This window comes from Physeter macrocephalus, chromosome 12 (genome assembly GCF_002837175.3).
Source record: "Physeter macrocephalus isolate SW-GA chromosome 12, ASM283717v5, whole genome shotgun sequence".
In the NCBI taxonomy this organism is placed as follows: domain Eukaryota; kingdom Metazoa; phylum Chordata; class Mammalia; order Artiodactyla; family Physeteridae; genus Physeter; species Physeter macrocephalus.
The window spans coordinates 10,277,334-10,294,419 of NC_041225.1; the positions used below are offsets into that span (position 1 = coordinate 10,277,334).

The window sequence follows — 17,086 nt, forward strand, 5'->3', positions numbered from 1 at the left end:
AAAAAAAAAAAAAAAAAGGCAAAACAAAGTACTTGTTCCTGAAAACTATGTTTACATCATATACTAGTCCTTAAAATTCTTCAGAAATTCACCTGACTAGAACTGCATGCCACATAACCCAAATATTGTACTCAGACTGCAGAAGAGTGTTATATCTCCTGGCAGCTGTAATCCTTTTTGGTAGGATTACATTTCAACCTGTGTTAATGGCAACCTAGATCATTTAATACTTAATCTGGCTGGAGGCTCTGCTCCAGTCTCATCCCCCGCCATTTTCTTTTTTCTTTTTATAAATTAATTTATTATTTATTTATTTTTGGCTGCGTTGGGTCTTCGTTGCTCCGCTCGGGCTTTCTCTAGTTGCGGCGAGCGGGGGCTACTCTTTGTGGCAGGGCACGGGCTTCTCATTGCGGTGGCTTCTCTTGTTGTGAGCATGGGCTCTAGGTGAGCAGGCTTTAGTAGTTGCGGAACGCGGGCTCAGTAGTTGTGGCTCGTGGGCTCTAGAGCATAGGCTCAGTAGCTGTGGCGCACGGGCTTAGCTGCTCCGCGGCATGTGAAATCATCCTGGACCAGGGCTCGAACCCGCGTCCCCTGAATTGGCAGGTGGATAATTAACCACTGTGCCACCAAGGAAGATCCCTTTCTTTAAATTTTTATTGGGTATAATTGAAATTGATTTACAGTATTTTGCCAGTTTCAGGTGTACAGCAAAGTGAATCTGCCATACAAATACATATAAAGGATGGACTTTTTAAAAAAGATCTTTGGCGACCTTGGAGGGCACAGTTTCCGTGGGGTCAGGAGAGAGGGGAGCAGGGTTGCAAAGGCTCCCGCTACAAAGGTGATGGGGTGGGTTTCCGTTTCTAGATTTCCACACATTTGTGTACGGCAGGGAAAGAACCACGAGAGAGGGAGAAGGCAGAAATGTAGGCAGAAGATGGGGCGAAGAGGCGCTGGGCCACAGCGATGTCACTCCCGTGGGATCGTCCGCGGGCCAGGGAGCTCCTGCTATGCCTATATTGTCTCATAAGTACGAGGGCAAAGAAGAAAAGGGGGAGTAACGGTCTGTAGCGGCTGCTATGTAGCAAAGAAACCAGAAAAAGGTGGATACGCCGTCCACAGGGGACAACACGGCGCCGACACCAAGAAAAGAAGCCACATCACGGAGAGAAAAGCTGAACCACACACATCCGGGACTTTTCACAAGCCTCGCCCCTCGCCCGGGTGTGGCTGCGGGAGACGCAGGCAGGAAGGGGTGGGGCATGAGCGCTGAGCCCGAGCGCTGATCTCGCGAGAGCAGTAGCGGGCGGAAGCGCAGTCTGTGCAGGATGAGCCTACGGCTTGTGTTCGTCTTGCTGAGCGTCGCAGCGGCGGGTAAACTCTCCCCCGCCCCCCACTCCTCGACCCGCCTCCACTAATCCCACTCTGGCCCCCAGGCCCACCATACTCACCGTGGCTGGTCGCCACCTCACCTCACTTCATCCCTGCCCGACCCTCGCCACCCCCTCCGCTCGCCATCACCCCCTTACCCTGTTTGCCCGTTGCAAAGTTCTGAGGATTCCTTTCGCCCCGCCTGCCTCTCTTCAGCCAGACGGTTTCTCTATTTCAGGCTCCGCGCAGTCCACTTCTGCGCCAGTCGCCTTAGCACTCACTACGAGGGCAGGTCCGGCTTCTGCAGGAGACTCCAGGCAGCACATCTCGAGCCGGCAGCCTGAGCAAGAACACGGTGACAGACCCTCTCTGAATCAGAGTACCACGAAAGCCGTCCCTGGCAGTTCGGAACCCGAGCGGCACACCGTGAAAGCCGTCCCTGGCAGTTCGGAACCCGAGCGGCACCACAAGAATGACAGCCTTGGCAGTTCCTCCAGAGACCAGTCCACCAAGTCGGTCTCCAGCCCCTCTTCTGATAACAAGGAGCCCACCAAGCCTGATTTAAACACAGTAGCTGACAAAGCTCTGCAGCCTTCCAGAACTGAATCTGGGGAAAAAGTATTGCTAGACTCTGACCCCTCTTCTACCCAGCAGGAGGGAGAAGGTAAGTCTTTAGAACCACCTGAAGATGAGGAGCCCAAGGAGACTGAGGAAGGGGATACAGAGCCTGAAGAGGGTGCACCACCCAAAGACGAGAAAGAAATGCCTGGCCCTGCCTCCAGTGAGAACCGTGAAAGCACAGTTTTGAATCCCTGGAGTCGGGAGAAGGATGACCTGTATAAGGATAATCTTGGAAGTTCCAGTGCAGAGAGCAGCCACTTCTTTGCATATCTGGTGACAGCAGCCATTCTCGTTGCTGTCCTCTATATTGCCTACCACAATAAGCGGAAGGTAAGTCAAGAGTTGCTTTAAGAGGAGGGATGGGATTTCCTCCACGCTGAAAGCTTGGTGTGTGGGTATCCATCACTCATCTGCCTGTAAGCGCTAGGAATTTAAAAACAAACTTCAGTTTTTTCTGAGACCCTGCTAGGGTTCTTTATTCTTCTTTTCGAAATCATATATTTTCATGTCTGTTTCCTCTGGGTGCCTCTGCTGTTGCGTCAGGTACCAAGTTTAGGACGTTATTATGCTCTGACCCAAATTAGGGTCTCCTCCCGTAATCTTGGAACTTACAATCCATCACAGCCTGAGAGGACCTGAGTACCTGACAGTCTGTAAGTAGTTAGGGCCCTTATCTTCCTGTTTCCCCTCTGAAAAAGACAGTGCTTCCTGTCTTATTATTTGTAGCTTCCTTTCCCAAGCTTTTGTTTTCCATGTTTAGTGGCAGAAAGAATGGTTACATAGTCTTTAACACCAACAGCAGAGAGCCCAGGGACTCTATTCTGCAGTCAGTTGAGTTTCTGATAAGACGAGAGGCCAGAAATTGCATGGATACACTCATCTTTTACTTCAGCAGGGTTTGTTGTGTTGCTTAGTAACCACTCTAAGGACAAAATGATTGCATTCCTTTTTTTTTTTAATTGAAGTGTAGTTGATTTACAATGTCGTGTTAGTTTCAGGTGTACAGCAAAGTGATTCAGTTGTATATATATTCATTTTCAGATTCTTTTCCCAAAATGATTTCATTTCTTATTGAGCCCTAAGAATTTAGTAGTTTCTGTAGGCTGGTTAAAATGGAAGGATTCAATTCATGATAGCCATAAGGCCTAGGGCTGTGAGAAATGAGGGAAGACATTTAGTAACAGTGGTATATTCCTGGGAATTCCCTGGAAGTCCAGTGCTTAAGGCTCCTCACTTAAAAAAAAAAAAAGTGGTACATTTCTTATTCTACATCGAAGTGCTCCTCATGGAGAGTAACTTTAGGTATGAAATGAGAGTGGTAAAGTTAAGATGAAGCAAAGTGTGGGGTGAAAGAGTACATTTGCTGATAAGATAATTATCTTATCTGCAAGTTAATTATTGCTTAATATTAAAATAAAAGGAGGGCGGATGGCTCAGCCTGGAGGAGGCTAAGTTGGGGAGGAGTAGGCGGTTCTTTTCACCAAGTGCTCTTGAGTAAATCATATAGACCACCACAGGCTAGAGCCCAGAAGAGCCCTCCTGCATCTGTCATTTCCTGTTTAGCAGTATAAAGGATTCTGATGTAACTAGGCCCTGTCCTCCTTATAATTGTTAATAGGGCCTTTTTGTGGATGTCCTGCTCTTTTTACTGTCAGGGTCATTAATAAATGGGCCACCAGGTGATTACCTCTGATGTCAGAGACTGAAATATGTCATTAGAGAGTCACTTGTTAATCGCTGTCTTGTTCCTTTCCCCAGATTATTGCTTTCATCCTGGAAGGAAAAAGATCCAAAGTTACACGGCGGCCAAAGGCCAGTGACTACCAGCGTTTGGACCAAAAGGTAAGGAAGGAAGGAGGGATATGCAGTCTCAGATGGGCCCAGCAGTGGGCTTGTGTTTGGCGTGGCGGCAGCAGCAGCTGATTCTGGGGTTGCTGTTGCCATTGCCCCGCCCTTTTCAGACCACAACATGTAGACATCCGTATGAACATGTCTGCGATGTTCGAGCTAGAAGAGATTCTCAGGGCCTCTGCAACAGCTTCTTCCTTCAACAGATGAGGAAGCTCAGGCCCAGAAACATTATGATTTTTTCCCCTAAGTTCCCACTACAAGTTCCTGGCAAAATCAGGACCTGAGGGCAACTCCCTTGGCTCCCGGCCTGTACTTTTCACACTCCATCAGCACTTCACAAATTTTCATAGGCATATGACTCACCCTAGGAATTGTGATTTAAAAAAAAGCAAACTCTGTATGGGGTGAGCCTATGCTTCTTCATTTCTAGGGAGTTTCCAGGTGACACCACAGGCTGCTGGAACCACACTCTGGGTCGTAAAGCACTAGACTACACGTGCTGAAAGCCAACAAATCCAGAAATGTAGGATCTGGGAGCTTCCAGCTCCCTAGATCAGCCCTGCAAATAGACTTCCTGAGTGCGGCCAGCCCAGGCCTCTGCCAGAAAGCAAAGCCCTCCTTCCACCCCAGAGGCAGCCTGCCTGCATGGGGACACACTGCCTTGCTGCCAGCATGTGCCCTCCCTCCCTCTGTGCAGCCACAGCCAGGACACTGGTAAAGAGTAGTTGGTGCCCAACTTCCCACAGGGAACACAGTCCGAATACCAGTTACAAAATACGCCGCGCAGCTCAGAATCTCTTTGTTAGCTAGCCCAGTAGGTCAGCTGCACAATATAACTCTGGCCTAGAACCTTCCCAGATAATTGACTTTAAGGATTTCTTTTCCCCTTTGTTATAATTTTTTTCTGATTAAAAATAAATGTGCATGTAAACAATTCAAAACAATATAGATGGTGCAAAGTAGACGCCAAGATTCCCATATGCCCTCCACCAAGTACGTGTCTTTCTAGTGTATGTTTTATTTCAAACTGACTTTTAAAATAATCTTATGTGCTTTTATTTTATCAGTTGCTGTTTGTATGGTGGAGGGTCAGTTTGTCTTAACTTTGAATTTTTCTCCTGAACTGCAACTCCTATAAGATCTTCCCCCCACCTCCCACCCCAAAATCATAGCAGTGAGGTACATTCCTCTGGAAAAAGATGAATGTTACCAATAGATTGTGTTGCTCTTGTTTCAGATTTGATTTTTCTGTTCTTGAGAACCTTGTCCTCCCTGCTGATTTGTTTCTAAATCAAGAAAAATGAAGAGAAAACTACTGTGACCTAAGAGACACACCCCCTCCTCTAGGGTTTGGTGGCAAGTCGGGGCTGGCAGAGGCGGGGGGGATTGCTTTGGTTTTTGCACCTGCACTTTGGCGGACTTGTCCTCCTGTGTTCCCGTTATTTATGCTGGTGTCTTCCAGCCCGTCCCCCTGAGTGTGAGTAGGGAAGCATGTGGGCGTGCCCAGCCGTGACCAAAGGGAGATCTCAGCCCGGGGCAGGTGACTGCTGATGACTGCCCTCCCTTGGGTCTTGGCCCTGTCGTAAGGTTAGCCCTTGAAAACAGCATTGCACTTGCCACTACTTACCTTCGCGGACCTAGGAGAAAACTACAGGTTGTGGTCCGTTTCTACCAAGGCCTCTCCCTTTGGGGGGATGTGCCCTACAAAAGATGCAGAAGGTGGCGAATGCTGATGGGCAAAGGGCTCCTTTGAACACGATTCTCTTCAAAGGGTTCAGCAGCAAACCAAAACAGCAGCTGAAAAACATGCTTTATTGCCTGCGAGTCCAAGCCGCCTAGTGCAAGCTCTTCACCTTCTGACATTTTCATATTATTTGAGACGAAGCGAAGCCACTTCTGTTTAGTTGTACTGAGCAGAAAACTGAACTTGGGGGTTCTGGGAGGAAAGCTGTAAAGCCACTGTGCCCATCACAGATGTTTTAAAAATCACAGTTACGGTGATTGAAACATTGTGTTCATCCCTACTCACCGTCATTACAGAAACTTTTTGAGGTAGGGTGAGTTCATGCTTTGGGCAAGAAAGCAAGGACTGTTTGCTTTGGGTCTAAAAATTTCGAAGGGCTTTTATGAAACAGGTTTCCCACAAACTCTATTTTGCCTTTGTTGCCTAAAATAGACTTATATTTACAAACTGACTATACTCCCTCCTTTACCTAAATCTAGTTAATGGTCCTCTTATCTGATATAAAACGCCAAGGCTAATTAGTAAAAATTCTCCTTCTGTCCCTTGTCAGGGGTTATTAAAATTTAAGAAACTCAGGGGACTTCCCTGGTGGTCCAGTGGTTAAGACTCCGTGCTCCCAATGCAGAGAGCCCGGGTTTGATCCCTGGTCGGGGAACTAGATTCCGCATTCTGCAACTAAGACCCAGTGCAGCCAAATAAATGAATAAATATTTTTTTTTTTAAAAAAGAAAGAAACTCAGAGAGTTCCCCTGAGGTAACTGAGGGTAGTGTTTTGGATCAGATTATTGTTTTATTTAAATCTGTTCTAGTTGTGCTCCCCTATTATCAAGAGCCTCAAGAGAGTTGTTTCTGGGGAAAAAAAAAACCAAAAAAACAAAACAAAACTGAAAGAGAATAGCTGATCTCAGGGAAATGCAAAGAATGTGGGAAGTGAGAGGAAGAGGCTGAATTGTAGGCCGCTGAAGAAGTCTGGCGGAAGAAGGGGCCTTCCTGTTTGTCATGGTATCTTCCACCTTGCTTAAAACAGCCCGTGACTTTGAGTTGAGACTTTCATTCTCTGCAGGTGACATCTGTAGAGGTAAGGAATGAGGACCCTTCTTGGCATCATCCCCTAGGACCATGGTTATTTATTCCCTTTTCTGTCTCCCCTTTCCCTGCCTTTTCCTCCCCTCTAATGTTTTCTCTTTCTTCCTGTCTCCACTAGCCCCTTTCCTTCTATCCTCGTGCACGCCCAGATTCCCCTTCTCCCATCCATCCTATTTGTGGTCCATTCTGCTGTTCAGCTTCTCCAAAAAGTGTTGCTTCCATTCCCTTGCCATTCATCTTCCTCATAACCTTTACAAAGTCACTTCGGTCCTTGTCTTCCCGCTAATAATGTTTTCCCAGAGGTTCAGATCACCAAATGCAGTGGCTTGTTCTCAAAGCTTAGTCTTGTCCCTGATAGAATTGGACATGTAGACCATCAAATTGAATTTCCCCTCTTTTGGTCTCTCTGTCCTGGCTTCTGAGAACTCCTTTGTCTTATCCTGTGCTGGTGGAGGAGAAGGCCCTCAAAGACAGGTCTTCGTCTTTTCCTTTGTCTCCTTAGAAACTCATCCATTCTTCATCCTCTGAGTGAGTGACTCCCAGGTTTTTATCCTTGGCCTAGGTTCCCAAAGAACCCCAGTCCTGCCGTGCGCTGAATATTTCAGCTTGGTCATCCTGTTGTCACTGAAACGGAATTTCTCTCTTCTACCCATTAAGCTGCCCCTCTCAACTGCCCAATCTCTTTAATCTCAACTCCAAACTGCAGACTTGTGCCGTTTTTGTGTCTTGTCACGAAAGTCCTATCCATTTTTAGAAAACCATCTCCAGCTACAGTCTTTCCATTTTCCTTGTTTCCCTGCCCACACCGCCACCCATTCCACTTCTCTCCTAGATTTTTTTTTTTTCCAAGAGCCACCTCAGTTGGTCTCCTGTCCATTTTTTGTGTATGTGAAGAGACCAGAGTGATCTTTCCAGAGTACTTGCCCCGTGATCTGAAGCGTCTGTCTCGTGGCTTCGAGAATCAAGTTCGTGGACTGTGGCGTTCAGGACTCCGCAGGCCGGCACTGTCCTGCCTGTCTTTCTCTGCATCCTCGCTGGGCCAAAGGTCCCTCTTGTCGGGCCCATCCAGGCCTCTGTGCCTTTTCGTCCTTGCTGCATCCTCCAGTCCCTGGCTTCCGGTGGCTGTTTTCCAGTTAGGGCGCGTCCCCCCACCTTCTCTTCTTTCCCTTGCCTCCCCAAAACCTGTTTCTTCAGGGCCCAGCTCACGTTTGCCCGTGCACCTTCCTGACTCCCCCGCCCCGCGTGATTGGCTCTTTGCATTTTTACTGTAATAGCTCCTGATAATGCCACTCACACATTCTGGAACTTGAGCAAAACAGGGCAGCCGGTATCTGCCACCTCTGGCTGGTCTCCCCAAGAAAATGAAGCTCCTTCCAGGAGCACCCAGCGCGCCATCCGCGTTATCTGCCTAACACGGGACAGTCCCCGGGGACTTGAGTTCAGTTTCTTCTTGCAAAGGAGACATGTTCTTCGTTCAGGACACCTGGCTGTGACTTAACTGAGGTCTCTCACACGGCTCTTTCTGGCTACTGGTTGCCGTCCCTCATTGATGGATATTGCTAGTAAGGAGGAGAGCAGAAAGAAAGGTTGGTCTCAGGCACCAAGAGGGTTGGCACCAAGTGGACGCATAAGTATTGTTGTAGAGTCCGCATAGCTTCACTTTTTGAGCCTCTGAGAAGTATGGTTTCTTGTGTGAAAGAGTACAATAGAATTTACGTTTCACTTTAGAAATTGCACTGAAAGAAATCTCCCACAACAAAGGAAAAGTTGTTTTCTGGGTAGTTGTCTTTTTGAAGATAGACTCTTTGAAGCATGTTTTCCTAGAGATTGTGCAGATGAGGGTGGGCTGGTGGGGGAGGGGAGGATCTCTCCAGCTGGTGGGGGGCAGGGGGGCGGGCATGAGAGGTGCCCTATCCAGACGGCTCTGTGCTTCCTTTCCTGGCCCCAGTTTTTGGTCGCAGGGTGGTTTCTATTTGGAGGAATCTGTGCTTCAGAATTATTTGAAGAGTCCACCTCTGGACTCTGTGGGAGTGGAAGGCTAGTCTGCCTAGAAAGGCTAAGATTAACTCAGAAAGACCTGACAACTAGCTATGTACACACTGACATTTCTTTTCACATAATGGCTTTCAATGAAACTTTTGGTGACAGAACTCTAAACCTCTAAAATTCCCGATAATGATTGTCATTTTCTTCTCCCATGTCATGTCATTTGACTCAAAAGCCTGCCCCTCATTTTTGCAGGGTAACTTGTTATGTAATGCTGCACGTGTGATGAAAACTAGCACGCTTTGCACATGTTCTGAATCATTTGAACAGGGAAGAGAGTATGCCGTACACCAGACCCTGTACTTCTGCCAGCTGTTTTCTAAAAACTCTTGCTGGGACAGTTGCGTTTGGCATTGCCTTGCTTAAGAAAGAATCCTGGGAAGAGATTCTCAAGTTTAATTGAACCGTACATCCAGAACCAAGGCTGAATCTCACCTCAGTTTCTTAAGTCACGTGTGAATTTCCTAAATATCCCAATCTAGAAGCTCCTCTGTAAAGGCATTGGGTCTGAGCTGTACGGTGTTTCAAGCTGCCAACAAGTCAGCTTCCCCACACTTGTCGACATCCCTTTAATTCAGAAGTCTAACATGTTCAATAAATGGTTGATTGTTGAAATCGTTTCCCTTCTTTTTTTGTTTACCCAATTAGCAGGATACTACTGTTGTGCAATGTTTTGTATTTCCACCTTGTAACTTAACGATAATCACTTAATTTTATTTCTCTAAAGCTTACTTGGGGACTTCCCTGGTGGTCCGGTGGCTAAGGCTCCGCGCTCCCAATGCGGGGGGCCTGGGTTCGATCCCTGGTTAGGGAACTAGATCCCACATGCCGCAACTAAGAGTTCGCGTGCCGCAACTGAAGTTCCCACGTGCCACAACTAAAAAGATCCAGCATGCCGCAACTAAAGGTCCCACATGCCGCAACAAAGATCCCACACGAGGCAATGAAGATCCTGCATGTTGCAACTAAGTCCCGGCACAGCTAAATAAATAAATAAATAAATAAATAAAAGAAAAAAAGCCTATTTGGTCTAATGACAAGTATTTTTCCACATATAATGTTTTACCTAGCTTTTATGAATGCCGTCACCACGTAGTTGTGTATCTGCACAGAAACCAAAATAAATTTCAAACGTTAAAGCTCTAAAATCATTAAATTTAATTTTTCTCCTTTTTTTGAAAAAGCAGTCGATATACAACATTATATTAGTTTCAGGTATACAACATAGTGATGCGACATTTGTATACATTACAAATTGATCACAGTAAGTCTAGTAACCATCTGTCACCATACAAAGTTATTTCAGTATTATTGATTATATTGTACCTCTTAATTCCCCCTTAATAAATTTGTTAGTACTGTATTGAAATTGATTAAAATAAGGCCTAACGTAAGTGCAAGGTCATTTTTTTTTTTAACCTTTAGCCTTCACTCACCTTCCCACCCGATCCCCGTGTAAGTACCAATACACTGGAAACGCATTCCCAGGTTTCGCACACGTTCTGTAATTTTCCACGTTCTGACTGACTGACTGACTGCCCACCTCGCTCCTCCTCCTCACCAGGCAGCCCTTGTCCTAGGTTGGGAGTAGCTGGGCTTCTTGTCATAATACACTCGTTACCTCTCAGGGCTTGTCCTTTGCTGTACCCTTGGCTTGAAAGCTCTCTCCACCTGCATCAACCCCAGTGAAGTTGTCTTTCCAGGCCCCTGCCCTGACTGCGGACGCCCCCGTCCTGCTGTGGTGTATTTTAGGAAGCTGTCTTGAGGCTCAGGCCCTGAGGTCTGGGAGGGTATCTTGGTGCTGGCACGGTGAGAACCCAATTTAACCCCGATCATAAGGAAGACGAGCCTAGGCCCTGGCTGCATGCGCACTGGATGTTCTTCTGTAACATACACCTTGCTGACTAATGCGTCCTGTCAGCCCCCTGCCCCCACGTCCACATGGACCCTATCACCACAGGCGTTTCCGCACCCGCTGAAAGCCAGTGGAACCAGAAAAATGGGATCTGGAGCCTCTGAACCTATGGAACTACAACGCAAACCATGCTCAAAAGGCACCCTCTCTCCACTGCGTAGAACTCCCGCGAAAAGGCACTAGGGGGGACTGGGAGGAGAAGCCTCGGTCCAATGGGACCACCCTGCTTCAGCCGACCCACACTCTCACGGGTTCCAGCCACCTGACAAAAGAATATTTGGTTTGATGGCTCAGAGTTAGGAGGTGTGGGTGGGGGATACAGAGCGCTGCTTGATGAACCATTAAAGTCACCCAAGTCAGTAGCCCATGCTGGGCCTTTCGTAGAGAGAGACAGCATGTTATAAAAGGTATGTAAGATCACCACCTGCCTGGCTGGAAGAGCTTCAGTTTAAGAATCACCATCTAGGGACTTCCCTGACGGTCCAGTGGTTAAGACTCTGCACTCCCACTGCAGAGGGCACGGACTTCAATCCCTGGTCGGGGTAAGGTCCCACATGCCGTGCAGCAGAGCCAAAAAAAAAAAAGCGCCATCTATGCTACACTTGTGTGTCGGACCTCTTATTCAGAAATCAAAAACGAGTGCTTAACGTGATCGAGGAGCTAATGCATAAAGACATGGGTAAGTCAGGGACTGTGCCAGAGCACTGGACAAATTTCCTCTGACTCATCCCTGACCAAACTAATTCTTCTTCTGTGCCTGGACCCTTGAGCCAAGCTTCTGAAGATCTGAGTACAGGTTCCGCTTCAGGATGGCGCTGCTGCACAGCAGGGCCCCTTGCAGGGCTCCCATCAGCCCACAGGTGAAGACATCCTGGCCTAGGAGAAAAAAGCAGCGGCCCGTGGGCACTGCTGCCCCCCCCCCCAAGTGGGGGACAGGGATGGACAAGGGCCCCTGGGCCAGGGCCAACCAGAGGTGGCTTCAGACCAGGACCAGGACCAGGGTCCACAGCTGCCGAGGCAGCCCGGCTCAGGGTGTGGGAGGCTGCAGGGGGCAGCAGGATCTGAGGACAAGAACGGAGGACTCTGGGTGACAGGGAAGCCCAGGGTCTCAGGTCCTGGCAAAATGCGGCATTCAGCGTACCTGTCAGGTAGAGGTTGGGGATGGGGCTCTGGGCCCTCATGGAGGCCATCGCACCAGGATGCAGGCGGCCCAGGTCGTGGTCAGCCCCGTAGCAGGCCCCCCGGGGAGCTGCCAGGTAGAACTGACTGGTCAACGGCGACCCTCCAGTCACACTCTCCACCTGAGGAGGCAAACGAGGCAGCCAAAGAGTGGGAGTGGGACCTTGTGAGACCCTCACCTCCTTTCCTGCCCCTGCACGAGCTGCCGGCCGGCACGGGCTCCCTATCCTTTCCTGGAGCTCCGTCAGCCCGGGCCTCGTTGCCCTGCCCCAAAGAAAGGGCAGAGATGCACCAGCCACAGGAGTCTGCCCTCCTACCTTCCCCTCCAGCTGTGGGAACAGCTTCAGGACGACCGACAGAGCGGCTTCAACAAAGGAGCTCTTGAGGGTCTCGTAGCCGCTGCTCCGCTTTCCCTGGGGCTCGTCCCGCCACTCCTCGAACCACTCATAGGAGGTGGGCACCAGCACGACCCCTGTGGAGCGGCCTGGGGACGCAGGGCCGGGTCACTACCGCTGACCCTGCCCCGCCCGAGCCCCGCCCGAGCCCCGCCCCAGCCCCGCCCCAGAACCTCAAGCCCCACCTGAAAACCGGTCCTCCCACGACGGGTCCTTGGCCGACGGGAAAGCAATGAAGAGAACGGGCATGTGCTCTACAGCCTTGTCCGCAGGCAGAGAGAGGTAGTGCTCCATCCTGGGGTAGGAGAGGGGCTGTCGGTCCCGGCCTTGTTCCCCGCAGCCACCAGCACCACCCCGAGGGCAGGTCACCCCCAGGGACCCCCGAAGGGATGAAGCCAAGGCACAGCCCAGGTAGGGAAAAGCCATTCGGGAGTAGATTCTGCCCATTTCCTCCCATCCTGCACCCTGCTGCTTCTCCCCCAGCATCAGGGGAGGACGCCCTCCACACACACACGCACACCCACTCCTTACGCCGTGTCCATGTCTGTGTCAAAATAAATGTAGTAGTTGGTAGACGGCAGCCCCAGGTCCTTCTTGGTGCCCCGGAGGCAGATGAAGACAGAGAACATGCTCAAGCCGGGCCGCACCATCCCCAGCTGCCGCTTCACACCTGCGGAGAGGCGGCAGGGCCGCGTGAACAAGGCCACCAACTGCGGCCCCTGCCCCGGGAACCTGCGGACGCCCGCTCACCTCATCTGCAGCCTCAGGCGTTTGGACAACTCCACCTGGCAGGGGCCTGCTCGTTGGTCTCCTGCCTGCGAAGGCCACGGCCTCAGCCTTCTGCTCTGAGCGCCTTGAGGAGCAGTGAGTGACGCCCGGCTCTCTGAGCCGCTCACTGCCTCCCATGGTCCCCTTAATGTCTCAGTTATGAGCGGATGACGGGGCTCTGCACTACAAAGACCACGGCTAGGAACAGTATTTGGTTGTAAGCCTTGGCTTCGGTATTGAGTTGGATACAAACCATCTAATGACTGAATATGCATAATTCCTCCTGTGCTGAACAGTCAGCACAAGGCCTTAAGATGGTAAGTGATGCAGATGAACAGACGCGAATGGCGTCACTGGCACTTGGCGTTTCAGGGTTCATCTGGGGAGGAGGGAAGAAGAGCACTGAGGAGGAAGGCAGCGGTCACCGTGGGAGCCTCTGGATGTCCCCTGGACCGAAGCCACTGGGCGTTCCCACCTCTCAACAGCTGAGCCCAGACCAGTTTTCTGGAAGTTGCTCCCACAGAGTCTTATCCTTTGTTCCCGTTCCCAGGACCACTTCCAGCCCCTGCCTGAGGGATAAGTCGCCACCGGCTGCTCTGCTTAACTCGTGTCACAAATATTTGTTGAGGACCTGAAATGCGCTGGATCCTCTGCGAGGCCTTGGGGACACTGCAAGGAATCGGACGTGATGCCTGTCCACTGTCCGCTTTCCCAAAGAAGCTGGCTCTCCTATTGGAGGCTGCGAAGACCTGAGTGCTACGGGTAGGGTGACCGTAAAACTTATCATCCAGAACAGGCCACTTCTGAGAGTGAAGGGGGCGCCGTAACACTTACAGGAGGACAACGGGCATAAGACTTCCAGACACCCAGCCGCCCAGCTGTGGGAGCGCCGAGGGGGGCAGGGGATGTGGTGAGGAGTAGTAATTGCCCTGGAAAGTCAGGAACACCTTCTCCCCTGGGTCCCAGCATCGTTGGGGAACCACAGCTGCGGGCACCCCCTTTCCAGGTGGGACAGGGTGGGCACAGAGAGAACCAGGGGCCCAGGAGTGATACCCCCAGGTCTTCAGAAGCCCCTTAGCACAGCCATCACCTCCACCCAGCCCCTCCTGTCCCTTTCCCCAGCTAGAAGGAAGGGGTCCAGGAGCCACCCACCTGGCAGAAAAATAGAACCTGGGGTCTCAAATCAGGCACACGACGATGAGACCAAGCCCTGCTTCTCCACACCAGCCTTAGCTCCCCTACTGATTTTGTCAAACTAGTCTTCCCTACTCAAAACACCTCCTCTCCAAACTACCCTCCTCAAAGCTCAGCCCTGGAATCTAAGAAAGGCGCTCCTATTCACAAAGGCTTCCTCTGCCTGACCACCCCACCTCCACCCTCGACCCCAACTAGCACTGCCTGTCCCCAGGGCCACCAGATATCCCGTTCCCATCTCTGAGAGGGAGACAGAACTGTGAGAATCTCTACCCCCAAACAGCTGGAAACGAAGGAATCCCAGCACCTGGGGTCTCTGAGTTAAGCATCACTGCTGCCACTGTCTGAAATGCTCTCAAACTGGGATTCATCCAGCTCCCGCTCGAGAGAGGCAGCTGGTCCTTCAGGCAGGTAGGGGCTGGCACATGAGACTGTCTTCAGGGCTGAGATACGTGAGAGCAGTGGAAGCTGCTTCCGCCAGTGAAGGGAGGCAAGCTCGGCAGCTAAGGCTGTGGCATGGCTGCCTGGAAGGAAGGCGGGCCCGGGGGAACACTGGGCCCGTCAGGGGACAGTGTCAGGGTTCAGAGGGCCTGGGAGAGAGGGAGGCACGAAGTGCCAAAGGCCACTGGGCAGCCTCTGCCCCACCCCACTCAGCTCACCCGGCCTGAGAGAGGGGAGGCCCCTGCTGGCGGCAGATGCCGGCCGAGGCCCAGCTAAGTGAGGCAAAGGGCTGAGGAGGCCAGTTCCCGGCAGCACATGGCCTGCACCTCAGAGACAATCAGGACGGCCACCCACCCTCTCCCCCACCAGGAAACCCAAGGCCTCACTTTTCTACTGAACCCACCTCCCCGGGCCCGCTCTCCGGGGCGGAGCGCTCTTTCCACAGCGCTACCTCCCCGGGCACCATGAAGTCCGGGGTTTCCACCCCAAACTCATCGTGAGCGGCTCCCTACTCCCCACACCCCACCCCAGCCAGAGGCCTTTACGCAGACGCCTCTCCCTCACCCTCCTGGATCGCTGGTCCCCTCCCAGCCAGCGGCCTCCTCCCCTCAATCACATCGGGAGCTGCCAGCTACATTTCCAAACGGTGACGTCCCAGCTAACCCTGGCTCAGCCACTCTGTTCCTTGTGGGCCGACCTGCTCTCCTGCCCCTTCGAGTGAGGCCTTCTCTCTGGAAGCCCCATGCTTCGCAGCCCAGAGGGGGCCAGCAGCCCAGACTTAGGAGTCAGACACACCAGCCTTCTCCTCTCAGCTTGGCCACCTCCAGCTGGGTGGCCCTGGGCAGTTATTCCTCTGTGTGCCTCTGTTTCCCCAGCCATCAACATTAGGATGACGAGGGCTTCCCTGGTGGCGCAGTGGTTGAGAATCTGTCTGCCAATGAAGGGGACACAGGTTCTAGACCTGGTCTGGGAAGATCCCACATGCCACGGGGCAACTGGGCCCGTGAGCCACAACTACTGAGCCTGCGCGTCTGGAGCCTGTGCTCCGCAACAAGAGAGGCCGCGACAGTGAGAGGCCCGCGCACCGCGATGAAGAGTGGCCCCCACTCGCCGCAACTAGAGAAAGCCCTCGCACAGAAACGAAGACCCGACACAGCCAAAAATAAATAAATTAAAATAAATAAATTAAAAAAAAAAAACACGAAAAAAATCATTAGGATGACGAGCTCTCTACCCAGTGGCTGAGGATCAAGGCAAGGACAAAAACAGGCTTTTATTTTTGGACACGGCCTATCAGTGGAGATGACTGGACTGAGGCTTATTTTGAGTTCAGGGCTCAAGGAGCAGAGGATACTCCTGCAGCCTCAGCACCAATACGGAGCTGCTTCCTAAAGAGGCAGGAAAATAAGGCCCACAACAATATTATCAAGACCTTCTTCTCCAGGCCAGCCTTAGCTTCCCTTACCAACAATGTCAGATCAGGCTTCCCCACTCAAAATAAGTGAGAAATTAAGGAAGGAAGCAGGATTCATACGGCAAACTCAGTGAAAATCCAAGAAACGTTCCTTTAGGACTCAACCCACCATCATTGACTATCACAGAGATGATCTAAGATCTGGGGAAACTGGAAATGGGCAACTAAGACTGGAGACTTGAAAGAGGAAAGGGAAACATGGTTGAGGTGATAAGGGGAAAGGGAGTAAATATGCCAAGAATGAAATGAGAGATAAGGACCAAAGGGACTTTGGGGAGGACGTGATACAAAGGAAGTTGATCCCACCCCCTAAACAGAGGCCTGCTGGGAACGGATGTTAGAAACCGGTGTGCTCACCTTCTCTGCCTACGGAGGGTCAAAGGGCAGTGCCAACGCCGGGGGAAGCATCCGCCAGGCTGAGCCAGCTGGTTGCAGAGGGCAGGCCTGGGGCACTTGGAGGACAGTGACGCAGCCCAGTCGTTTACCTGGCAGACAGCGGGCCTTCTCTGGCAACAAGTACTCATAGGTGTTGAATAATCCTGCGTTGGAGATCACGATGGGGCAATGGATGTTCACCAGCTCCTGACCCTTCTTCACAGTGACACCTGCAGGCACAAGAGCTTGGCTGAGGTTCTGTAAGCTCCAGGAGAATGAGAAAGGTCCCTATTCCCCACCCCCCAGATCTCTCCCACACTGACCCCGAGCGGGCAGGCCCCAGGCCAAACTGCAAAGTGAGGGAACCATCCTGAAGCACTGCCCTCTTGGCTCACGGTCCCCGCACTGGCCTCCTACCTCTCTCCCCACCCTGCGTGGGCGCTCTTCTCTTGAGCAACCCACCAACCTTCACACGAACCCCGAAAGAGCCCCTGGGCCGAAGGCCTTCACTGGAATCCCAGACCCTTTTTCACAGCTGCCAGAGTTCCCGTTCCAACATGCTCTTTTTAAAATCCTCGGGCTTCCCTGGTGGCGCAGTGGTTGAGAGTCCGCCTGCCGATGCAGGG

The 17,086-nt window shown here is 51.3% G+C and overlaps 2 protein-coding genes across 4 annotated transcripts in view; one reads left to right on the forward strand and one right to left on the reverse strand.

Moving 5' to 3' along the window:
- Window positions 1-666: 666 nt before the first annotated feature.
- TGOLN2 (trans-golgi network protein 2) lies at window positions 667-9,708 on the forward strand. 2 transcript variants are annotated; one of them, XM_055088860.1, is made up of 4 exons: window positions 667-1,374; window positions 1,610-2,322; window positions 3,751-3,834; window positions 9,447-9,708. In XM_055088860.1, the coding sequence occupies exons 1-4, from the start codon at window positions 1,329-1,331 to the stop codon at window positions 9,480-9,482; spliced, it is 879 nt and encodes a 292-aa protein (XP_054944835.1). In that variant the 5' UTR covers window positions 667-1,328; the 3' UTR covers window positions 9,483-9,708. The 2 variants fall into 2 exon arrangements, with proteins under 2 accessions (XP_054944835.1, XP_007121630.1); XM_007121568.4 differs by lacking the exon at window positions 9,447-9,708 and adding an exon at window positions 5,081-5,792 and having other exon boundaries at window positions 668-1,374.
- A 58-nt stretch (window positions 9,709-9,766) lies between these two features.
- The window catches only part of RETSAT (retinol saturase), a 9,526-nt gene continuing 2,206 nt past the window's right edge, over window positions 9,767-17,086 (reverse strand). The window contains exons 2-7 of one of the 2 annotated variants that reach the window (XM_028497081.2): window positions 16,571-16,690; window positions 12,740-12,878; window positions 12,394-12,503; window positions 12,131-12,297; window positions 11,776-11,935; window positions 9,767-9,823 (exon numbers count right to left, since the gene is read on the reverse strand). In XM_028497081.2, the coding sequence (XP_028352882.1) occupies window positions 9,786-9,823; window positions 11,776-11,935; window positions 12,131-12,297; window positions 12,394-12,503; window positions 12,740-12,878; window positions 16,571-16,690 (734 nt within the window). In that variant the 3' untranslated portion in view covers window positions 9,767-9,785. The other variant, XM_028497082.2, reaches the window with a different exon arrangement.